Below are 20,101 nucleotides of genomic sequence, written 5' to 3'. Positions count from 1 at the left end.
ATTAAAATATTGAACCAAAGCTGCAATTCCACAACAAGCCACTGCACGCATTTTTAAATCTTCATTTTCAGTCTTTGTGTGGATGAAAATCACTGCATGTATTTCACTTGATTTATAGGCCATTTATCTAAGTGCTGCTCATAATTTGACCAGCTGTACCATTAGGATAATAAAACCATAGCTTAGGTCTATAGGTTTTAACACAGTACAACCAAAGGACTGTCATTCTAACACATTTTTGGAGCATCCTGATACATTATTTAACTATGAACTTACATATACCAGCCTTTTTCTCCAAAAAAAGCCTTTCGCAATGTAAAAAAACCCCAATAAAAACTTGCAGGGATGCGTTAATTGAGAATAAACAATGACTCCACATTTGAACTTTTCGATGAAAAAACCAAACAGGGCTGAAAAGCTGTTTTGAAATGGAAAGTGGGTGTCCCTCCGGGCAGGGTGACAGAATGCAATAGCCCTTGTTTTCTCTGCACATGTATTGGAAGGGAAGCTGTGATAGAGTGCATTTTGAAATGTAGTGCAGTCGCTCTGCTGGGAGCCTGGTTCCTCTTGAAGCATTATAAACACTTTGTTTACATTTCCTGATGACCATTTAATGAAATGGAACACTTTTATTTTCTTTGTTCTCCTCTTCTGAAGTATGCTGTTTCTCCTTAGGCAGAATTAAGATGAAGGATATACTTGAGCACGATCCTAACTTCTTATAGAGCTACTGACTGTAGCTCAGAATTCCCTAGTTTTCTAATTGTTTCTTTATTGTTCAGATTATATTCTTCCTGAGTAATTTGAAACAAGATACATATGCTTTGTATCTTCTCTGTAATGACTTCGATTTCTGGGGAAATTTCTCCAACCTTCTTAAAGCCTCAAAGACTGCTACAAAAAAATTTCCTCGGTTCAGGAGTCTAAGAGGTCTACAGGAGAGGAGTCATGAGCCGTAAGACTTTTAGGAAGTCTATGGCAGAAAACCTCTGCTACTTAAAGACCATCCTACTAAGTAATGCTCTCCCCTCCTATCTTCCAGAGTCTTGTGAAGAGAAGTAAAAATTCTGGAGGTCTCTCAGACGTCAGCAAAGAAAAAAAAGTCTCTAGATCTGGAGGAACTGGCCTTCTCTTACATAGATCCCAAGTGATGCAAAGTCATACACTTCCCTGCCCAAATTGCTGATAAATTTTTCCTAAATCCTATAATGGAAAACAACATGGCTGGCAAAAAGACAAATATTAGCAAAACCAGAAAGGGAAGTTAAGAGTTTTTCCCAGCTGCTCTACTTGCTTTGGGTGTCAAGGAAGCCAGTAAGGATAATAACCTTTCTTGAATCTCTGTGTTTCCTGAACCCTGTGCAAAGATTTGTAGGAAAGGAAAACCACCTGTGAAGAAGTTCCTTACATGGATTTTAAAAAGCTCCTCAGTTTTTTTAGAGCTTTTGCACTCTGTGACCCTTGTGAGCACATAGGGTACAGACATTACAGTCTAAAGGCACTGGAAAGCAAATATTTCAGGGACTTCTCAGTTAGTAAACTAAGGAGATGGCTTCCAAGAGGGAAAAAAAAAACCCACACAAGAGGCAAATAATCAAATTCTCTTCAAATTTAAAAGACTGGAAAAGTTTTTGCTCAGAAGTTTTTAACCTCAGATAACACCTTCTAACTTCAGACCAGCAAAGGGAGAGAGAGAGAAAGGAGGGAGGTTTCAGCTTCTATATGCTGAAAGTAGTTAGTACTATAGCGAGTAGCCCAATGGCAATGACCGATCTACATGGAGCAGAGAAGAGCTGTCTCGAGATGTGTCTCACATCACTGCCATGCACAAGTATCACCCAACAGCTACTCAGTGTGCATCTCTGTACATGCCTGGAAGTCATGATGGAGGTGCCAAAAGTTGACACTAACAAAAAGATGGTCAGATACACACCTTATTATAAAGCACTTTGAAATGTGAGACTTAAAAAGAAAAGTGGCATCGGGGAAATGTGGAAAATTTCTACAAAGAAATTTAAAGAACTTTTCCTCTTTTCAATACTAAAAATTCAGTAAGTTCTTACACGGCAGGTTATCTGTGATTTCATTTGCCTGGATGCTTAGGTGACTTCAGTGGAGGGGAAAACAAAGTCTCAGCTGAATACACATTTAAGTGGTAAAGTCAGAAAGGATATAATTTTTAGCTCTTGCATAACAGAGGCCATAGGATTTTTCAAAATCAATTTGTGCTTTAACTAGAGCATAACTTTTAGAAAAACATTCAGTCTTGATTTAAAAATTTACAATAATGGATAATCTATCACAAACTTTGATAACTTATTCTAATGCATAATTACCCCGATCAAGGATACTTCCCTTATTTCTAATTTGAACATGTCTTTGAACTTGCAGTCATTTGATCTTGCTGAACCTTTGCTAAATTGGCAAGCCCTCTATTAAGAAATGTTATTTTCTCCTGCAGATACTAATAAGCTATGATCAAAATATCGCTTGACTTGCTCCCAGATAAGCTCCTGGAGCCATTTTTCCCAACTTTATGGGAAATTCTCCAGTATTTTCTTTGAACTTCGTTAATTTATAAGTACTCCTCTTTGACCTGTGGAGATTAGACCTGGACAAGTAGCTAAATCTACATTTTAAAATATATCCACTCCAAGAATTGACCCTTAGCACCCCGATCAAGGACGATGAAGTGGTGTACACACACTATTCACATTCATGCTACATAGTACTTGTCTCTGGGAGCCTAGCTTGTGTGCCTTCAGTTTTTAGACATTACTTTGTTTGCATTTCTCAGTGTCCAACATCATGAGACAGCCATGTTACAATTTTCTAGATTGAAGAGTTTTTAGCATGGAACCGAGGGTCTATGCTGTGTGCACTGGAGAATGTCATCAGGGCATGTGGGAATATTAGAGAGTGTGAAGTATTCTGATACAGTGTTGAAGGACTGGAAAGAGGTGCCAAACAGGGTGTAGTCCTATCCATACCACCTTCTAGAAATAATTCCTGGAGTGAACTATCAACAAATTACACTCAATATGGTTTTTTTCTTGATAAAAGACAGGTTGCTCCCTGAGAGAGACAGGGTACCAACTAACTTGTTGCCTATGGATGATCAGGGAGCCAAGAGTGAAGAATGAACTAGGGAGCTAAGTTATCTGACAGCATAGATATTTGGATTGTCAGGAGTAAAAAGTCTACACCCAATATAAAAGACATATATCTCCTGTACTCATACTTGAGATATCCCTGTTTATACATCCAATGACGACACAAAGTATTTTGACAACTGTATTAAATTTGGAGTTCATGTTCATCTGATTACCCATCCTGGACTGATTCTCATGCATCTCTTCATTCTTTCTGAGTGTACAATTTTAGATGTCAGTGCCTCAAAACACAGAAGTGTGAGTGAGCGTCACAACTCTACATCAAGCCAGAATAACTGGACTTTGCGCTGTCCTCAAGAGGAATCACAAAATAGTACAGACCGTACAGGGTTACTGTGGAGGAGGTCCAGTCATTGAATCTCCCTGTGCAGGCATGTTTGGAAGAAGGGATTGCATAAAGCTCGTTTCCATGGATAAAAATTGAGGAGGTTTGCTGGAATTTGCTGAATATTTGCTCTGATGAAAGCAAGTGCATCTTCCAAAACTAATCTCTCTTGGACTATCCACCAAAGAATCAGCCACCTTTAAAAGAAAAAAGTCTGTTTCTTGATCCTCAGCTCCTATAAATCAGCTTAGGTATATTTAACACTAGAGTCAGGCATTTATATCAGATCTGGACCTTATCCATGATGCTTATCTATGTTTTTTTCTTCCTCAGAAAGCAGCAAGAAGTGAAAGGTAACAGGGACCGTTGCTTTAAATTATGTGGGGGTTTTTTTTGGTTTTCATCCTCTCAAAAGCATCATATTTAATAGGGGTCGAAATGTCAACAGTTTTACAAGGTTTCCACTTTGGACTATGTGAAAAGAAAAAATGCACCCTGCACAGGTGATAATTATTTTGGCTGGCTTCTAATATTAACAATAGCCCACAAGGCTAATTGTAGGGATGGGCACAATGAGTAAGAACCTGTCATAGCTTTTCTTGGTCTGGTGTTCAGTCAATGTCCTAGCAACAGAGGAGGAAATGTGGCTCATGGGCTGAACAGCCTCTCAGGTATTTCTTTATAGTTGGATGACAAAAAGGTTTGGGGTTTTGCATTCAGAAGCAACCAGACAACTTTTTTTCCCCCTCTTAATGGGCCCTTTATTCACTGGACGAGATTCAGGAGGAATAGAATGTTCTAAGAAATGGATTAGGGGAAGGGAAGCAGCAGCACAGAATGAACAGGCCTAAAAATTAACCATAGTATTTTTTTAAAAAGGAAACACAATGTACTTTCATGGAATGATTTCACCCAAAGGTCAGCTGCAGGTCAATCCTCCCTCCACGACCATTTCTCTTCTAGTAAGAGAGGGACAGGATTAGGTTCACAACAGAAATACAGGGATGCATTTGTGTAAGGAGAAAATATTTGTGGAACTGTTTAGCATGCTCAGAGCCTGAACTAAAGGTGTAGTTTAGATAGGTGGACCATAAGGTGCCTGGAAAGTAAGTCAGACTGCCAAGCTCAAAGGGTTGTGCTCAGCGATAAAACATTCAGATGGTGGCCAGTTACAAGCGATGTTCCACAAGAATTGACACTGGGGCTGATACTGTTTAACATCCTGACTAACAAGCTGGAGATGAGATAGAATGAATCCTGAGGAACGTCACACATGACACCAAACTGGGGCCTGTGGCCAATACCCTGGGGATAGGACTGCTATTCAGAGGGACCTTGACAGGCTGGACAAGTGGGCTAAGAGAAAGCTCATAAAGTTCAACGAAAAGTCCTGCATGGGACTATTCCTGAATGGACAGTACAGGCTGGAGGACAACTGGATAGAAAGGAGCTTTTCAGGAAAAGTCCTAGGGGGCTTCGTGGACAGCAAGTTGAACATAAGCCAGCAGCGTGACCTTGCAGCAAAGAAGGCCAACCTGAGGTCAAGGGAAGTGATTACCACTCTTCAGTCAGCACTTATAAGACCACATCTCAAGTACTGTTTTGGATTCATCAGTCAAATAAAGACATTGATATGCTAGAGTAAGTCCAGCAGAGAGCAACCAAAATGGTCAGAGGCCTGAAGAACATGCATGAGGAGAAGCCGAGAGAACTGGGCTTGTTCAGCCCGGAGAAGAGAAGGCCAAGGGGATCTCTTATTGCTGTCTAGAACTATTTAATGGAGCCAAACTCTTCTAAGAGATGCACAGAGACAGAATGAGAGGTAACCGACACAAATTGCAGCAAAGGAAATTCCAATTACAAATTAGGAATTTTTTACTTTTATTTTTTACTTTTCTCACCAAGCCAAATACTGGAACAGGCTGCCTTGAGAGGTATCCTTGGAGACATTAAAAACTCAGTCGGAAAAGGCCCTGAGCAACCTGAGTTGGCTTCCAGTGGGAAAAGGACTAGAAGACCTCTGGAGATCCTTTCTGACCTAAACTGCCTACAATTCTATGATCCTATTCGGGAAAGCTTCTCTTATCACCATCTCTGCTAAGGCCTTGAGAACAACAGTGTAGGAACTATCTGTATACAGAGAGAGTATTGCAGTGCTCCTGTCTTCCCCTGAGCTCAGTTCAATACAGACGGGTGCAGGAGGAAGGGTTGAGGGGCTATAGCAGGAACAGTTACAGTCAGGATGCAGCTGAACATAGAGACAGAATAAAAAGAATGGGGAAAGGAAAGACCTGAGCTCCTTGTTCTGAGACCTCAGCGTCCACTCAGTTTTGCAGATGCTTCTTTCTCAAAACATCTCCAACTCAAGGAGTATTAAGTCTCTTGATATTTTTTTAAAGGGGAAAGGTTTGTCAATGTGTTGGGTTTGCGTGGCAGGGTTTTGGTAGCGGGGGGGCTACAGGGGTGGCTTCTGTGAGAAGCTGCTAGAAGCTCCCCCTGTGTCTGATAGAGCCAATGCCAGCCGGCTCCAAGATGGGCCCGCCGCTGGCCAAGGCCAAGCCAATCAGCGCCTCTGTGATAACATATTTAAGAAGTAGAAAAACACTTAGAGAGAGAGAACTTTTGCAGCCGGAGAGAGGACTGAGAACATGTAAGAAACTCTGCAGACACCAAGGTCAGTGCAGATGGAGGGGGAGGAGGAGCTCCAGGCGCCGGAGCAGAGATCCCCCTGCAGCCCGTGGTGAAGACCACGGTGAAGCAGGCTGTCCCCCTGCAGCCCATGGAGGAAGGATGAGGGGGTGTAGCGATTCCACCTGCAGCCCGTGGAGGACCCCACGCCAGAGCAGGTGGAGGCACCTGAAGGAGGCTGCGGCCCGTGGGAAGCCCGCGCTGGAGCAAGTTCCTGGCCGGACCGGTGGACCCGTGAAGAGGGGAGCCCACGCCAGGGCAGGTTTGCTGGCAGGACTTGTGACCCCGTGGGGGACCCCACGCTGGAGCAGTTTGCTCCTGAAGGTCTGCACCCCGTGAGAGGGACTCCATGCTGGAGCAGGGGAACGATGAGAGGAGTCCTCCCCCTGAGGATGAAGAGGCGGCAGAAACACCGTGAGATGAACTGACCGTAACCCCCATTCCCCGTCCCCCTGTGCCGCTGAGGGGGGGAAGGTTGAAGCCGGGAGTGAAGTTGAGCCCGGGAAGATGGGAGGGGTGGGGGGAAGTGTTTTAAGAGTTGATTTTATTTTCTCATTCCTCTACTCTGTTTTGCCTAGTAATAAATTAGATGAATTCCCTCTCTAAGTTCGGTCTGTTTTGCTCGTGACGACAATTAGTGAGTGATCTCTCCCTGTCCTTATCTCGACCTGCAAGCATTTCGTTATGCCTTTTCTCCCCTGTTTGGTGAATGAGGGGAGTGAGAGAGTGGCTCTGGTGGGCACCTGGCCTCCAGCCAGGGTCAACCCACCACAGTCCTGAACCTAGTTTGCCCTATCACTAAAATGATTAAAGCATAGTGATTTCTGTAGCCAATAGCACCTAAGAGAGTGATCTGACTATGACCAAATGCAACTGTTTTTGCTGGCACTCTCTTAGAGGTGACAGCTTTGACAGAAAGACATCTTAGTTACTCTGCTACTTTCTCTGACAGGCACCAGACTACCCATCAGAGTCCAAAGTTGGAGTCCAACTGTGATGCTTCTTTCTTTGCTTTGGGACTATGGCTAAAACCTCTGTTTCTGTATCTACAAAAAGGAACTGTCTTTGCACAATCACTTTTATGAGCACAATGAGAAACTGGAAAGTGAACTTGCACTTCAGAAGAAAAAGTACTGGTTTTACTATTACTGTGCATTTGTCTGGGGTTCTCCTGCCATATAATAGAAGTTTTTGTTCTCAGTTTAGGCACCTGGATGCCTCTACTAAGCTTTTATGTGCAAGTCTTTCATCTAAATTTAACCTGCTAATGATGGTCCCTCTACAATAAAGAGAGGGCATTTCAGAGTGCTGGACAACATAATTACTCATCAAGCTATGTATGTTCACATAGAGAAATGTCTGGATCAAGCTAAAAATACCACACTTCAGAATGATTCTTTAAATCATTAGATTGGAATAGTACATATGTATGTCCTATTTATGTACATTACACGGAGACTGACATTATGAACTCAGGTCAGACCAGTAAAAAACCCCAAACTAGGACAATTTAATCAACTAAAAAGATATTTTTTTTTTACTCCAATACAATGGAAACTAGAATCTGGTACAGACTGTCTGAATGCCATTGTATTTTTTATCAGGGAGTTCTTTGGAGATGAAAGTTTTCAGTGTTTCAAAGAAAGTCAGGTGTTGTTTTAAAAAAAGAGAGTTATTGCAGGATCTGATAGAGTAAATTGCCAAGGAGCAGAGGATGTATCTCAGAGAATGCAATGAACAGTAGACTGATTCAGTTGCAGCAATGCCATTATTATGTGAATAGGCCTCTCAAACTAGAGGCACCATTTTCAAAATCAAATACATATTGACCTGCATTTCAGAAATGTCAAGCGTGCTGTAAACAAGTTCTCAGTACATCACATGCTTTAAAACCTGCATTAGAAAGCCTGGAAAGGAAGCTATTTTTTGAGGGCAGCCAGCTTTAAGATAGCTTATTTTTAATTGCAAGCTACAGATTATAGCCAACAAAAATAGGGATGTGGTCATCAAAAGCAGAATTATCATTTTAGCTTCCTACCACTGACACAAACAGACTGACATTTCCTGCTGAGCCTAAAAGCAACAATGTGTTGGCACGGCCTAAACTACTACCTGTACAATGTGCATGATACCTGTACATCAAATGCACCTTTGTGTGTTACAAAGCACGTGTATCAGTATGCTTTGCACTGATAACAAGATTTGCTGAATGAGCTCACAATATCTTAAAGAAGGAATAATCTAATCCAAAAACCTGGTACAGCGTGAATCTGAGTAGGTGAAGAAAGTGCTACTTTTTGCCTTGACATTGGTGTTGGAATTAATTTTTTTCTTTTTTCTTTTTTTTTTATCACTAAAACGTATTTTTCATCTGTTTGCAAGGGATCTTGTACTTACAACCAAACTTAACAATACCAGTTCCTGTACCAAATGTGACTCATGTTTTACATAATGGGAGATAGGAATATTGCAATGCCTTTTACAGAGGGCATGGCTAAACTGAGTCAGGCCCTGACAGTGGGTAATTTAAAGGTTTTATAAACCATGAGTTCTCTGATTTCTTCATTCATTGACACAATTCAGAAAAATCTCCCCTCTCAAGGAACCACTACACTCCTTTCTTTACACCATGGAGAAAAGTGCTAGTTTTAGTCAGAATCTATGGAATATAATTCGTAAATTAGTGCTATATTCAGATGGCTGTCATACAATTCTGATTCTTCTAGGAGGAAAAAAAGACATTTTTAGTAACAGATCTATCCAGAATTAGGCAACAGTAACTATTTAAATCATTAATTGTGAGTATTTCTGAAAACCAGAAATGTCTGATTAAATTAAAAGTGCTCAGCACATCTTAACATCAGAGCCATTATCATAATGTCGTGAGCAGAAGCCCATGGAGCTCAGATGAAAGTGGTTATCGTGTTTCCGGAGCAGGACCAGAGGCAGTTCCGTGACCACCACCACCCCATTTTGCAGTGCTTTATTCGTCATTTGCTTTCTGCACTGAAGATGCACAGTATCATCACGAAGAAGTGCAAGATGTGATCCACTCTAATTTCATATAAACAGTCTGCCCTACGCTTGTCTTTATTATTCGTATTTTTTAAATATTATGCAAAAATGACATAACATATGCTTCCCACTTCCAATTCATCTTCCATGGGTCCTTTTTTTCAGGGAAACAATAAAAGAAAGAGATTCATTCTAGCATTCTTCCAGTCATTACAAACATGAGAGTAATAACACACGGTGCACACGTAGCCTGGTAATTGTTAGGTGCTAGCCATTCCCTTCTGTTCTCAATCCACAAATCTGGTAAAGTGACATCTCTCAGTGTGGGAGTATGAATCTTCAGCTCAAGCTGCTGAGACACCTCCTTACACTATCTAGTAGCTGCACCGAGACAGTGTATTTTAGTGTGCCTCAAATCCCCAGGACGGGCTTCTGAAGTCTAGAAGTCTGAAATCCCCCTGAGCCAAAGTTTTTACAAATGTCCCCCTGGCACCCAGATTCCAGGCACAGATGATCCTACAGCTCCATTTGAAAGGCGTGGAGTCCATTCTCAGCTGATGTAAGTTGGTCCTGCTGTGCTAAAGCCAGAGAAGCCAAGGGCGATTCACACCAGCTGAGGAAGTGGCTTGAAATCATGATAACAGTCACCAGAAACTGCTTTTAAAAGCTATTCTCCACCACGATGGAAAGTATAAGGCAGACAAAGTACCAAAAGCTTTTATGTTTAGAATTTCTTTGACAAGATATTTTTTCTGAAGGCTAAGATGACTGTTACTCCAGAAATGAACATCAAACCATACAGTGCAATTCTGGAGCTGTCAGTTTAACATCTGTAAAGAGAAAAATCATAGTGCGGCTCAGGCAATACTTTTGAAAGCACAGTTTAGTCAGTGAAAGACAATACAGATTATACAGAGAGCAAAGTGTGCTTTAACTAATGTATGAGGACTCTGTAAGAGTTAATCTCTGTTTAGACAAGCAAAATGGAGTGGATGATATATAAAAAAAGTATTTGATTAAGCAGCTTACGGCCAACGAGGTACACAAAAAACCTGGGTACCTTTGTGGTACATAAGGAACTGTGTATAAAATGGCTTGAGGAAGGGAATGTTATCTCAGAAAAAGAATCCCTCTAAGAACATTCTAAACACCAATTAAACTGTCACCGAACTGTCTTTTGAATGTGGTCTGATTTTCTTAAGATTATATTACTATGGACTAAAGTATGACTTGTATTATCTGCCTGTGCAAATGGGGAAGAAGAATGAAAAACATCCAAATAAAATCTTTCCTTGAAAATCTGTATTGGCTGTCAGGAGATTTGGCCTGGGCACACAGGAACAGGAGAATGCACGTGCTTCTGGGTTTAAAGAGCTGGGGGAGAAGGAACAAACACACCTTTGGCTTTAATGTATCTGCCTTCTGGGACTTCCCCAACCTGTATGTTGTCCAGAGTGGCTCAGGCATAGAAAGGTAAGAGTGAAAGGTAAATTATTTGCTTCAGAAATTGGGAGGAAGCAGTGGAAGAATTTTGACTTTGAGGGGTGTTTCTGCATCAAGTCTGCCAGGGTTGGGTCTGGCTGAAGAGGCTCACATAAAAATCTCTTTTCTTAGGAACTGTATCCTAGGACTGTAGTAAACACTCTCCCAAGAGCAAGAGCAAAGTCTGTCTGAGAGCTTTTCCCTGATTCAGCTTTGTTTAGCTCATTCAAGTTTCAGGGGTTTGGGAGCCCTTTTACTGTTCCTAAATCCAACTCTAAGCACCTGAATTTCTGAGTCTTCCCTTTCCTGGCTCACTGTCTTTCATGAGTGTTTTGCTTAGAGTTATTGCCTCTCTTCCCTGCCCCCCCTCCCCACCCCCCCTTTAGTTTTCTGAATCCTCCTTGGCCACGGTGTTGCATTCAGTGTCAATTATTTTAATTTACTGAACATATCAAACAAGCTCCGGTTTCACTTGGTATTTCATCTGCCTTGAGAGATTTATACCTCCAATCTCTGCTAGATTACTGAGGCAAACAATGAATTCAATTAAGAAAATTATAGGAAATGATGCTGGTTCTGTCAATAACATCGTTTGCTAGTTTTCAGAGGTTGCACTGTTTCACTCAGTGACCTCTTGTTCCATGTACTTGAAAAAACATCATTTTACTTCTTATGATCACTTGTCAATCTTCCATTCATTATCTACCTTCTGGTTTTCTTTCTAAAAAAAAAAAGAAAGTTTTTATATCTACAGGTGAGTTTCATGAAGAAAGAAATTGTGAGCAGACTAAAATCCTGGGCAGGATTATGTATGGCCCGGTAGGTATGCATTAACACATACCAAGAATTAACACATGCAATGTATGTGAAGGACTGCAGACAGTCAATTAGTTTTGCTTTCAGTGGAAGAATTTTGTGATATAGTGACATTTGGTATCCCTATAAAACATTTGGAACGGTAAGTTAAGACAATATAAATTAAAGCTTTACAGCATTTTTATTTACATAATTGTATTTTAGATAGTACCTACCATAAATTTCTGGGTTATTCTAATGTTATGTGGTTGTGACACATTTCTCTCTGCAAAAAATGCAGCAGAAAGCAAGTAACTATAAAAGATGGTCATCTCTCAGTAGAACAAAAGATATTGCTTTGTGGTGCAACACTGAACAGAATTGACATCAACCAGTTTAGCTATGTATAACATAAGCTTTCAGGTTTCAGGACAAATCCATGAAACTTAGGTCTGTCTCACGCTTTTGGGGGTATTGGGGGGCGGGCAGCCCAAGCCTTTATATATGCAGTTCTGCTCTGGCAAGTGGAGAACCAGGAAACAAACCTCTTTTGCCAAAATCTTGTATCCATATCTATCTGTGTTCTGTTAGGCTATTCTTTTGAACATTTTCACAGAACAGAGATGCTTTCCAGAGGCTGAAATACAAATTCACAACAGCTGGCATGATTCACCCAAATATATAAAGGAATATAGAAATACAGATGACCCAACCACAACTTGTGCAATCCTTCTTCTAGTTACTCTATTTAATTCAATCCGATGTATTTCTGCAGAGCAAAATCACTATTATGGTGAATAATTTCCTGATAGTGCGGGGATATTTAAATGGACTCATCTTTCTAAATGGAGGCTTCACCATCTGTTCTGCCCTTTTATTACAAATAGAGAGGGAACCCAACTCACTGCATCAGCATGTAAAGCCTATCATCGAAATGATTTAGATGTACGTGTGTGTTCTTTATGCACCTGGTATGTTTTCTCACATACCAAACACAAATCAGTGGGAAGACCTGTCTCTTGTAACCTAATAAATTCTCTGATCTAGTGCCTTTATTTCTTTTTCATGGCAGCAGGAATTGATGGCCAGTAGTTTGCATTTTATTAGGACAATTATGACCCTGTTGCTGTCCTGCAGGAGTTACATATTTATTGGGCTGGCATTTTGTGATACCATTTACCTCTCTGCAGAAAATAAGCCTTGGTTCCTATTCTTTCCCTCTTGCTGGGCTTACAAACGCTTCATTGTGGAGAGAAATCTTGTAGGAGATCTGCTGAGGATGCGTCAGACTGCTGAAAATCTCTGTCCTTCCCCATAGGATGCCACACAATCTCCTCGAGACCATTTAGAGAAGGATCATATTCTCCTCAGAGTACCACAGGATGAGAAACTCCAAAATGCATCACATTGCATCGTTTTTACTGCTTGAAATGACAAATTTTGCAGTAGGTTAGGAAGGGAGATGCACGTTACCACATCTCATACCCTCTATACCAGTAGACTGATTCCGTGCTCAATGCAAACGTTAATTCAAAGAAAACCCTCAGGGCCTACCTGTGTTGTAGCCCCTCCCAAGTGCTGGCCAGGGTCGATGATTCTTCCAAAGGTTGCCCAAATACCAATCACTCTGGTTCTCCACCAAGCCAAGAACCTGCTGCCCTGGAAATGAGCAAATTGCAAACAGATCATGAGACAAAAGACGGTCAATCAATGGAAAACACACACAAAATCTGGAGAGGGACAGCCAGTGGGAACAGAAGACACAAGTTCGGGTGCTGCCTTCCTTTCATGCGCTCGGAAGATGCCTGCCTGTGTAACAGACAGCAAGGCTGGCACAGCAAACTCAGCACGGCTCATTTCTTTCCTTCTCCCCTGGCTAGTCTGAGTAATTAAACACTGTGGGAACCTTTGTCATGCTGACAAAAATATATCACCCAGACAAATCTGAATGCTGCTTGATTTTGGAATACAATGATGGAGAATCCTCCTAGTGAGAAGTAAGCGTTGCTAAAATGATCATCTAATATGAAGATCTGTTTATACTCTGATGGAGATAATATAATTGAAGAACAGGGCTCAGTATAACAAATTATTATCTTTCCATGCCCCTCCCACTAGTTTCAGGGATTGTTTTCCGAGTCACAAAGGAAATCCCTTTTGCTAAGGAAAATACCGGATTCTAAGAGTTTACCTACATAAGAAAGTTGCACTGGTTTAATTTAAGAGAGTAATTTAAAAGTCATTTAGGTAAGCTTGTGTGGAATGCTGCATAGAAATTATGATTTCAGTTTTAGATGGGCTTATTTTGGTTTAGCTTACATTGATTAGCAGCTGGCTTCAGCTAGAGTAAAACGTGTTTTAAATCAAATGTGTCTAGAAGGTTTGCACTGCTTAAAAATCAACCGAAAAGTGAATGTTTGTATAGATAAGGGCTTAATTATCTATCCTGAAATGTGCTGTATAAAATGTAAATAAGAGAAGTGATTGAAATGATGCTCTGGTGATAGTGGATGGAGGGAAGAGGAAAACTGCATTTGGATCTAGTCAAAGCAAGGAGAGGGAACGGTGTTTTGACAGAGGGACCCACTCAGTGAGGGCACTAAGACTGCGACTGGAAATTATTTTGCAACCTTTTGAGAAAGCAATTAAGCATCATGCTCTGAAGGCACATTTTCAAATCCCAGCTATGCTCATAAAACTGGGCGTATGGCCACAGCAGTGCACTGAAAGCATTAAATGATCATTATATGTTGCTTATGTAGGAAACAGAGCTGTATTACTAAAATTTCAGTATGGCCCAAAACAAGATTGGGCTGAGAAGCAAGACATAAAGACAGAAGTGATTAATTCCATTTTATAATTGGCTAGGAAGACATTAGGATAGGTCAGGTGATCGCCATACTCTCCTGCGATATCTGTAACTCAGTGGAATGTCAGTAACCCCCACAGGTGTCTTGAATGCTGTTTCAAAGAGTGTGAGCAGCAGTCAGTGGCCAACGTGTATAACAAATAAATCAGAACATTATGAAAGCATTCAAGGAGTGAACAGAAATCAATCTAGAAATAACCTTGAGAGATTACCAATCTACTCCACACCACTGTTCAGGATCATCCTACTCTATCCTAATCACAACATGCCAGTCCCCACCAGACCTAATTTTCTAATGATGTCTCTCCTTTTCCATTATATATTATATATATAATACATATTTAATTTTTCACATTATAGTCTATAATTCATTTTTAAAGAAGGTAGAAAATCTGGAGGAGAGCAGAAAGGATCATATAAAAGACCACCACGCATTCATCACCCCACTGGTAATATTAACAGAGTGCAATGCAAAAGAGAATGAAGGAAATATTACAAATTATAGGCAGATGCATCCTAAGCAACTGATGATTTGTTCACACAAGTAAACTGTAGCATTTCTCAACCTGTGAGACACATGGAACACACTAGGCAGCGCATGAGGTGCCACAAGCCATATATTGTGAGGAAATGTGAAAGGGATCTCATTTGGCTGAAACAAGTCTTAGCCAAAAAAGGCTGAAGGGCACAATTTAAACAAACACTTGTTGATTCTGTGCTGGAAGACTGCCTGTTCTTTATAACCACTCCCTTACAGATGAGGTAGAATAAATCAAAATAAGAAACTACCATGGCTAGTAAAGGATGAGAAAAAAACCTAATAAAAAATGCAGGTGCAGCTGGGCTGGAATGGATTGGCACAGCTGGTAGGAAGGCAGTGACCCTGCCCATATTCTAACAGCGCATTTCACAACTCAGCAGTCCACAGATCCTTCTCAGGATAGTACTGCTCACATCAAAAGAAATGTTAGAATTCCATTTGCAAGAAGCAGATACTGAACTTCCTTACCATGGAGCATCAATCTGCTTTCATTATTTTAGCCCCATGCATTTCCCAACAAGCCACAGAGTTCAGCCTTCAAACTGATGAGTAATAAAAAATGAACAAACCTTGCTGCTTGTTAATGGTTTTCCTTTCCCACCTACCAGTCCAAAATCTCAGCTCTGACAATGTACCCCTGAAATTCTTACTTCTCTTATTATTTCTCATGCTAAGATAAACTGAAAAGGCTCAGGAAATTATGGTCACACATTTTTATTGTAGCTGTATCATTTCCTTCCTCTTCTTCCCTTTATTTTTGAAGACACCCAAACAAATACTGCTCTCACCAGTTTTCCTTGAGGTTTGATATGGGACATGTATGAAGGCAGAAATTAACGTCATGTAAGCTTTAGGGCTTAGATACATGGATCAGGTAATGTGTATCAAGTGAGCTGGAATAACTGCCTGTACGTGTCCTTTTAGCTTGTCACAAATACACAGTAAAATGTGTTAGCTAACATGCTTTAGTGTGCTTTTGCAACGGCCTAGGAATGCGTACACATTCATGTACTGTCCTAGGGTAGTGCACGCAACTTGTCAGGCTGTTGTAACTCTTGCTCGTGTCTAAAAACCTACTAGGCAGATGTGGACAAAGTTATGAAGATATGTTTTGTATCTTCTCCAGTTATATTCCTGCTTTCTCTAGCCTGCAATAGTGTTGCTGTCTATGCCAAAGAAGAATATATTTTTATTTCTCTTTACATTGTCTCTACAATCTTGACTTTGGGCAAAAGTGATCAGGAAAACAGAAGTTCAGCTGCATAGCAAATATTGATGGTTCCAAAAAATGTTTCATTCTGTCTGAATCAGTATAAAAATAGAAATTCAGAAATAATCTCTGGAAAAAATTCCCCAAATATCTTGATCTGAAGATGTTAAAATAACCACATCCAAATGTACAATCCACCTAATTTTCAATAATATCATTGTGACACATAATACAGATGCGTAACATATACCATATTATTCTATATATCTAAAAGTTCAAACAAAATAAAATCTTGTTTTGCCCTTCCAATTCTGAACAATTAAAAATGTTTCACTCAAAACTTTTGCTAAAATTTTGTTGTATTAGTGAATCATTGTGAGAATATCTGTCCAGTGTATCTGAGCATTACCAGTTACTTCATTTATTTAGTTAGTTTTTCAAATGCATTATGAAGTTATAGAAACGAAGCACTGGCCAAAGCAATGCATGCAGTCAAGCAGGCACAATGAACGCTCTCCTTGCCCACAATTCTCTGACCATCCATCAGCCCTGACCTGGCCCTTTGCCACTCTTCATGCCATCCCTGCAAGGTGCGTGCAGTTCTGCGGAAACTTTCACCAGCTTCATTTCACCTCCCATCATACTGGAATCTGAATTTAGATTTTTCTGAGGAGAAAGGCTAGAGCTCCTTGCGACCACGGCCTTTTGTAAAAGGCAAGCATAAAAGAGTTATGTGAGTTATTCTTCCAGCAGATGAGAACAGGTTGGCTACTATAATGAATTTGAATTGTTCACTATTCTGAGCTGCCTGTTTCTTCTTCCTAAGAGTTATTATAATAAAATACTACCACTAGCAGCAAAAGCTCTGTCATTGTTTCCTGCTCTGGCCCCGCAGTTATGATTAAGAGCACTCCTCTCACTCTCTGTTACTCCAGGCACAAGTTAACTTATGAAAATGAAGCTGTCTTTCTTACTTATTCATACATCACCACTAACAGCCAGACAACAGAAAACAAGGCTATGATTCTGGCATGACCATGGTGAAAAACTATCGAGCAGGCAGAATTACAGCTGGGTTGTCGGGAATGGGGCTGGATGCTGCCTGGCTGCGGGACGAGACTTCTCCAGAAGGCAGGTGCACAGCTACAGCATTTTGCACAGTACAGCTCCCTGACAGCTCTCGCATGATGAGAAGTGCTTCCCTCCTTGCAAAAGCTTAGCTGTCGCTGGGAAGAGGTTTCCATGGAAAAACAGATACTTCTGAGCCTGACAACTCAATGCCTTCAATTCTGTTTTCATTTCATAGATTTTTGGTGGCTAACAGAGGGGAAAGCATGATCCTCTAATTCAGGGACTGAAGGCAACTCCAGATCTCCTCTCAGCTCCTAGCTCAGATACTGATTTCTTGGGTGACACTGGATAGGTCACATAACAGCCTCTTGCTCTATTCTCCTTTAATAAAAACGGGGATAACAATAACTTTTTACGCCTCTCCCATTTTGCCGGTCTCACATATTGCAAGTATAAGTGCTCTGCGGTAATAACTGTGTGTTATTTTGCACTGAAAGCGTAACACCAGCTGCACGTAGCCAGGCTGAAGCTCCATCCAGCACAGTATTGTGTCTCCAGCAACAGGGAGTAGCAGCTGTGCAGTAATGAAGCACAACAGAGCAGCTCTACGGTGGCGCTTCTTATTAGTGGTCCTCTGGCTTTCGGTGACTTGTGGCACATACATGGTACATCTGAAGAAGTATCAGCTTTTATTTATGGTCAGTCTGGTATCTGCTATTTTCTTCTGGTGCCCAGTATAATCTTTATAACCTTGGTGCCTGTGAACAATATTTTTCTGTTCTGCCCTAATTTTTTCCCAGCTTTAGAGAAGTCTATCTTCTCTGGAGTCTTTGGTATAAAGGACCCTAACCTCAGCTCTTGCCTTGAGGTATTTTGCTATTACAAATAATAATAACAGTAGTAAAAAATTATAGTTATTACAACTACTTTCAACATCTTCTTTAGTGGAAGCCTTGCCCCCCCCCCCCTTTTTTTTTTGTCTTAGAGACTACAGTGGCTTTCACATGACTCCTCTGCGATCACAGTATCAGCAATGGGCCCACAGAAAATATTCTGGGTGAGTTGCACTTTCTGTGGTCCTCAGCACATGAGGCTGTTTTTGTAAAGGGAAAACAAAAAGGCATGTTAGAGAGGTGGGAAGGGGTGGGGTGGGGTGCCACTTTTTGATCGCCCATGGCCAAAGAGTGAGCTGATATCACAGGAGAGATCCGTTTCAGCACAGCTCTCCTGGTTGCTACATTTGCAAGGTTTAGTTGTACTTGGTATGGGCTTTCAAAGCAAAAAGTAAGTGTAAAGTATTTTTCAGCCTTTAAAAACATAAGAAGTAAGCCATTTCTATACCGCAGCAGTTATTAAAGGAGAATAGAGCAGAACTCTGTCTTGCTACTTCTAACTACTTTAACAGTCATGGTTTAGATCATTAGGAATTTAATACAGACGTGAATGCTGGAGCCACCACCAAGTGCTGCCAAAGCAATGCATGTCTTCAGCGTAAGCAACAACAAAAGTTTACGATTCAAGCTTGGCAGGAATCAGGAGAACTGCAGAGTTCTGCTCCCCAAATGGGACACGGAAATAGAGAATAAAAAGAGAGGAGGGAAGAGGGGAAAAGGTACATATTCTGAATGCTGGAGCACTTCTAAATTGGCCAGTACCAAGTCTGATGAACATAGTCAGGACTAGCAGAATCTATAGCGGTACAATGAAGCTGGGTTATTTTCTGCACAACTTGGAGTTAAAATCTTTCATTAATGCCCTGTCCCTCTTCTCCCCTTCTCCTGATTTATCTTTTAAACACCTGCATAAGACACCCTTCCTTTCTGAAACGTGTGAGGCCACATCCTTAGCTGGTAGAAATCTGTATGACTTCAGTGAAATCAGTGTACTTACGCTGATTGATACCAGCTGAATGCGTTGCACTTCATGTTAAGTCTGGCCTGAGTGACTGACCCCGTCTCTATGGCCTTCCAGTCCTCGATCTTGCACCAGTTCATACAAAATATGTGGCTTCTAAAATCTTTCACTTCTCCTGTCACATCTCTCATCCACCTCTTCAGATCACTGTCAAGTTCAAGCTTTTCATCCTCACTATTGATGCCCTGTGCAATTCTTGCCCTGTCTACATCAATTCATGTTTCTTCCTGCTCCCAAACTCACTCCTCTCTTCTACTGCCATGTCCTCTTTCATCCCTAAAAAAGACTCTGTCTTCTCATGCAACAAATGCCCTGAGTTACCTCTGAAAATATATTTCTAGCACAAAAATTCTCAGCACTTCCCTCTAGAAAATTTTTAGAAATTTTACCACGAATCCAGTGTAAAATATGCACATGAAATCTTGTGTGTGCACTGTAACACAAGCCTGCTTGTCCTCAGAAACACAGGATGACATTTTCTCATATGCCTGTACTGTGCAGGATACGCTATGTTCAACAGAGTTCAATGCTTTAACCTCTACTCTGCATGTATTTCACAGGTGTGCATACACGTAACAGATACATGCATTATATGCGCATGCACACATACACATGTGTATACACATATACGCTCACAAATATATATGCATAAATATATACTGATGGGGGTGCATGCGTTTGTGTATGTAAGCAGGTATAGGAAAAGGCAGTCTCTACTGTGAAGAACTTCTCTTTTACATGTGGAAAAATCAAGTTTCAGGGAAAAATGCCTCCTACACAAGTTTACATTTTTATTTGATATTTCGTTTGCATCAAATATGTTGCTGTTTCCCAACAGCCATTAGCTCTTCTTAGTGGACTAACTGCTCATAGAGAAAAACTGCATGGACAGTTATTAAAGAAGCAACTCGGATGCGAAGGAGGCCAAAGAGTAGCTCACTGAAGGTACTGCAGGACTGTTTAGGGAGAGGAGAGGATGACTACCTGGGAGCACCACGTTGGATAGCACACTGGTGCC

General features: G+C 40.9%; 1 protein-coding gene across 2 annotated transcripts in view; it reads right to left on the bottom strand.

The window, feature by feature from the left end:
• The window catches only part of LARGE1 (LARGE xylosyl- and glucuronyltransferase 1), a 289,620-nt gene that overhangs the window by 54,653 nt on the left and 214,866 nt on the right, over window positions 1–20,101 (bottom strand). For both annotated transcript variants that reach the window (XR_008574184.1, XM_054804363.1), the window contains exon 8: window positions 13,033–13,137. Coding sequence is in view for 1 of the 2 variants with exons in the window: in XM_054804363.1 (XP_054660338.1) it covers window positions 13,033–13,137 (105 nt within the window). In the remaining variant the exon portion in view is untranslated. The remainder of the gene's footprint in view (window positions 1–13,032; window positions 13,138–20,101) is intronic.

This window comes from Grus americana, chromosome 1, assembly GCF_028858705.1.
Source record: "Grus americana isolate bGruAme1 chromosome 1, bGruAme1.mat, whole genome shotgun sequence".
Lineage (NCBI taxonomy): Eukaryota > Metazoa > Chordata > Aves > Gruiformes > Gruidae > Grus > Grus americana.
Note: the sequence above shows the minus strand (reverse complement) of the source record. Positions and strands in the feature narration are given on the sequence as shown.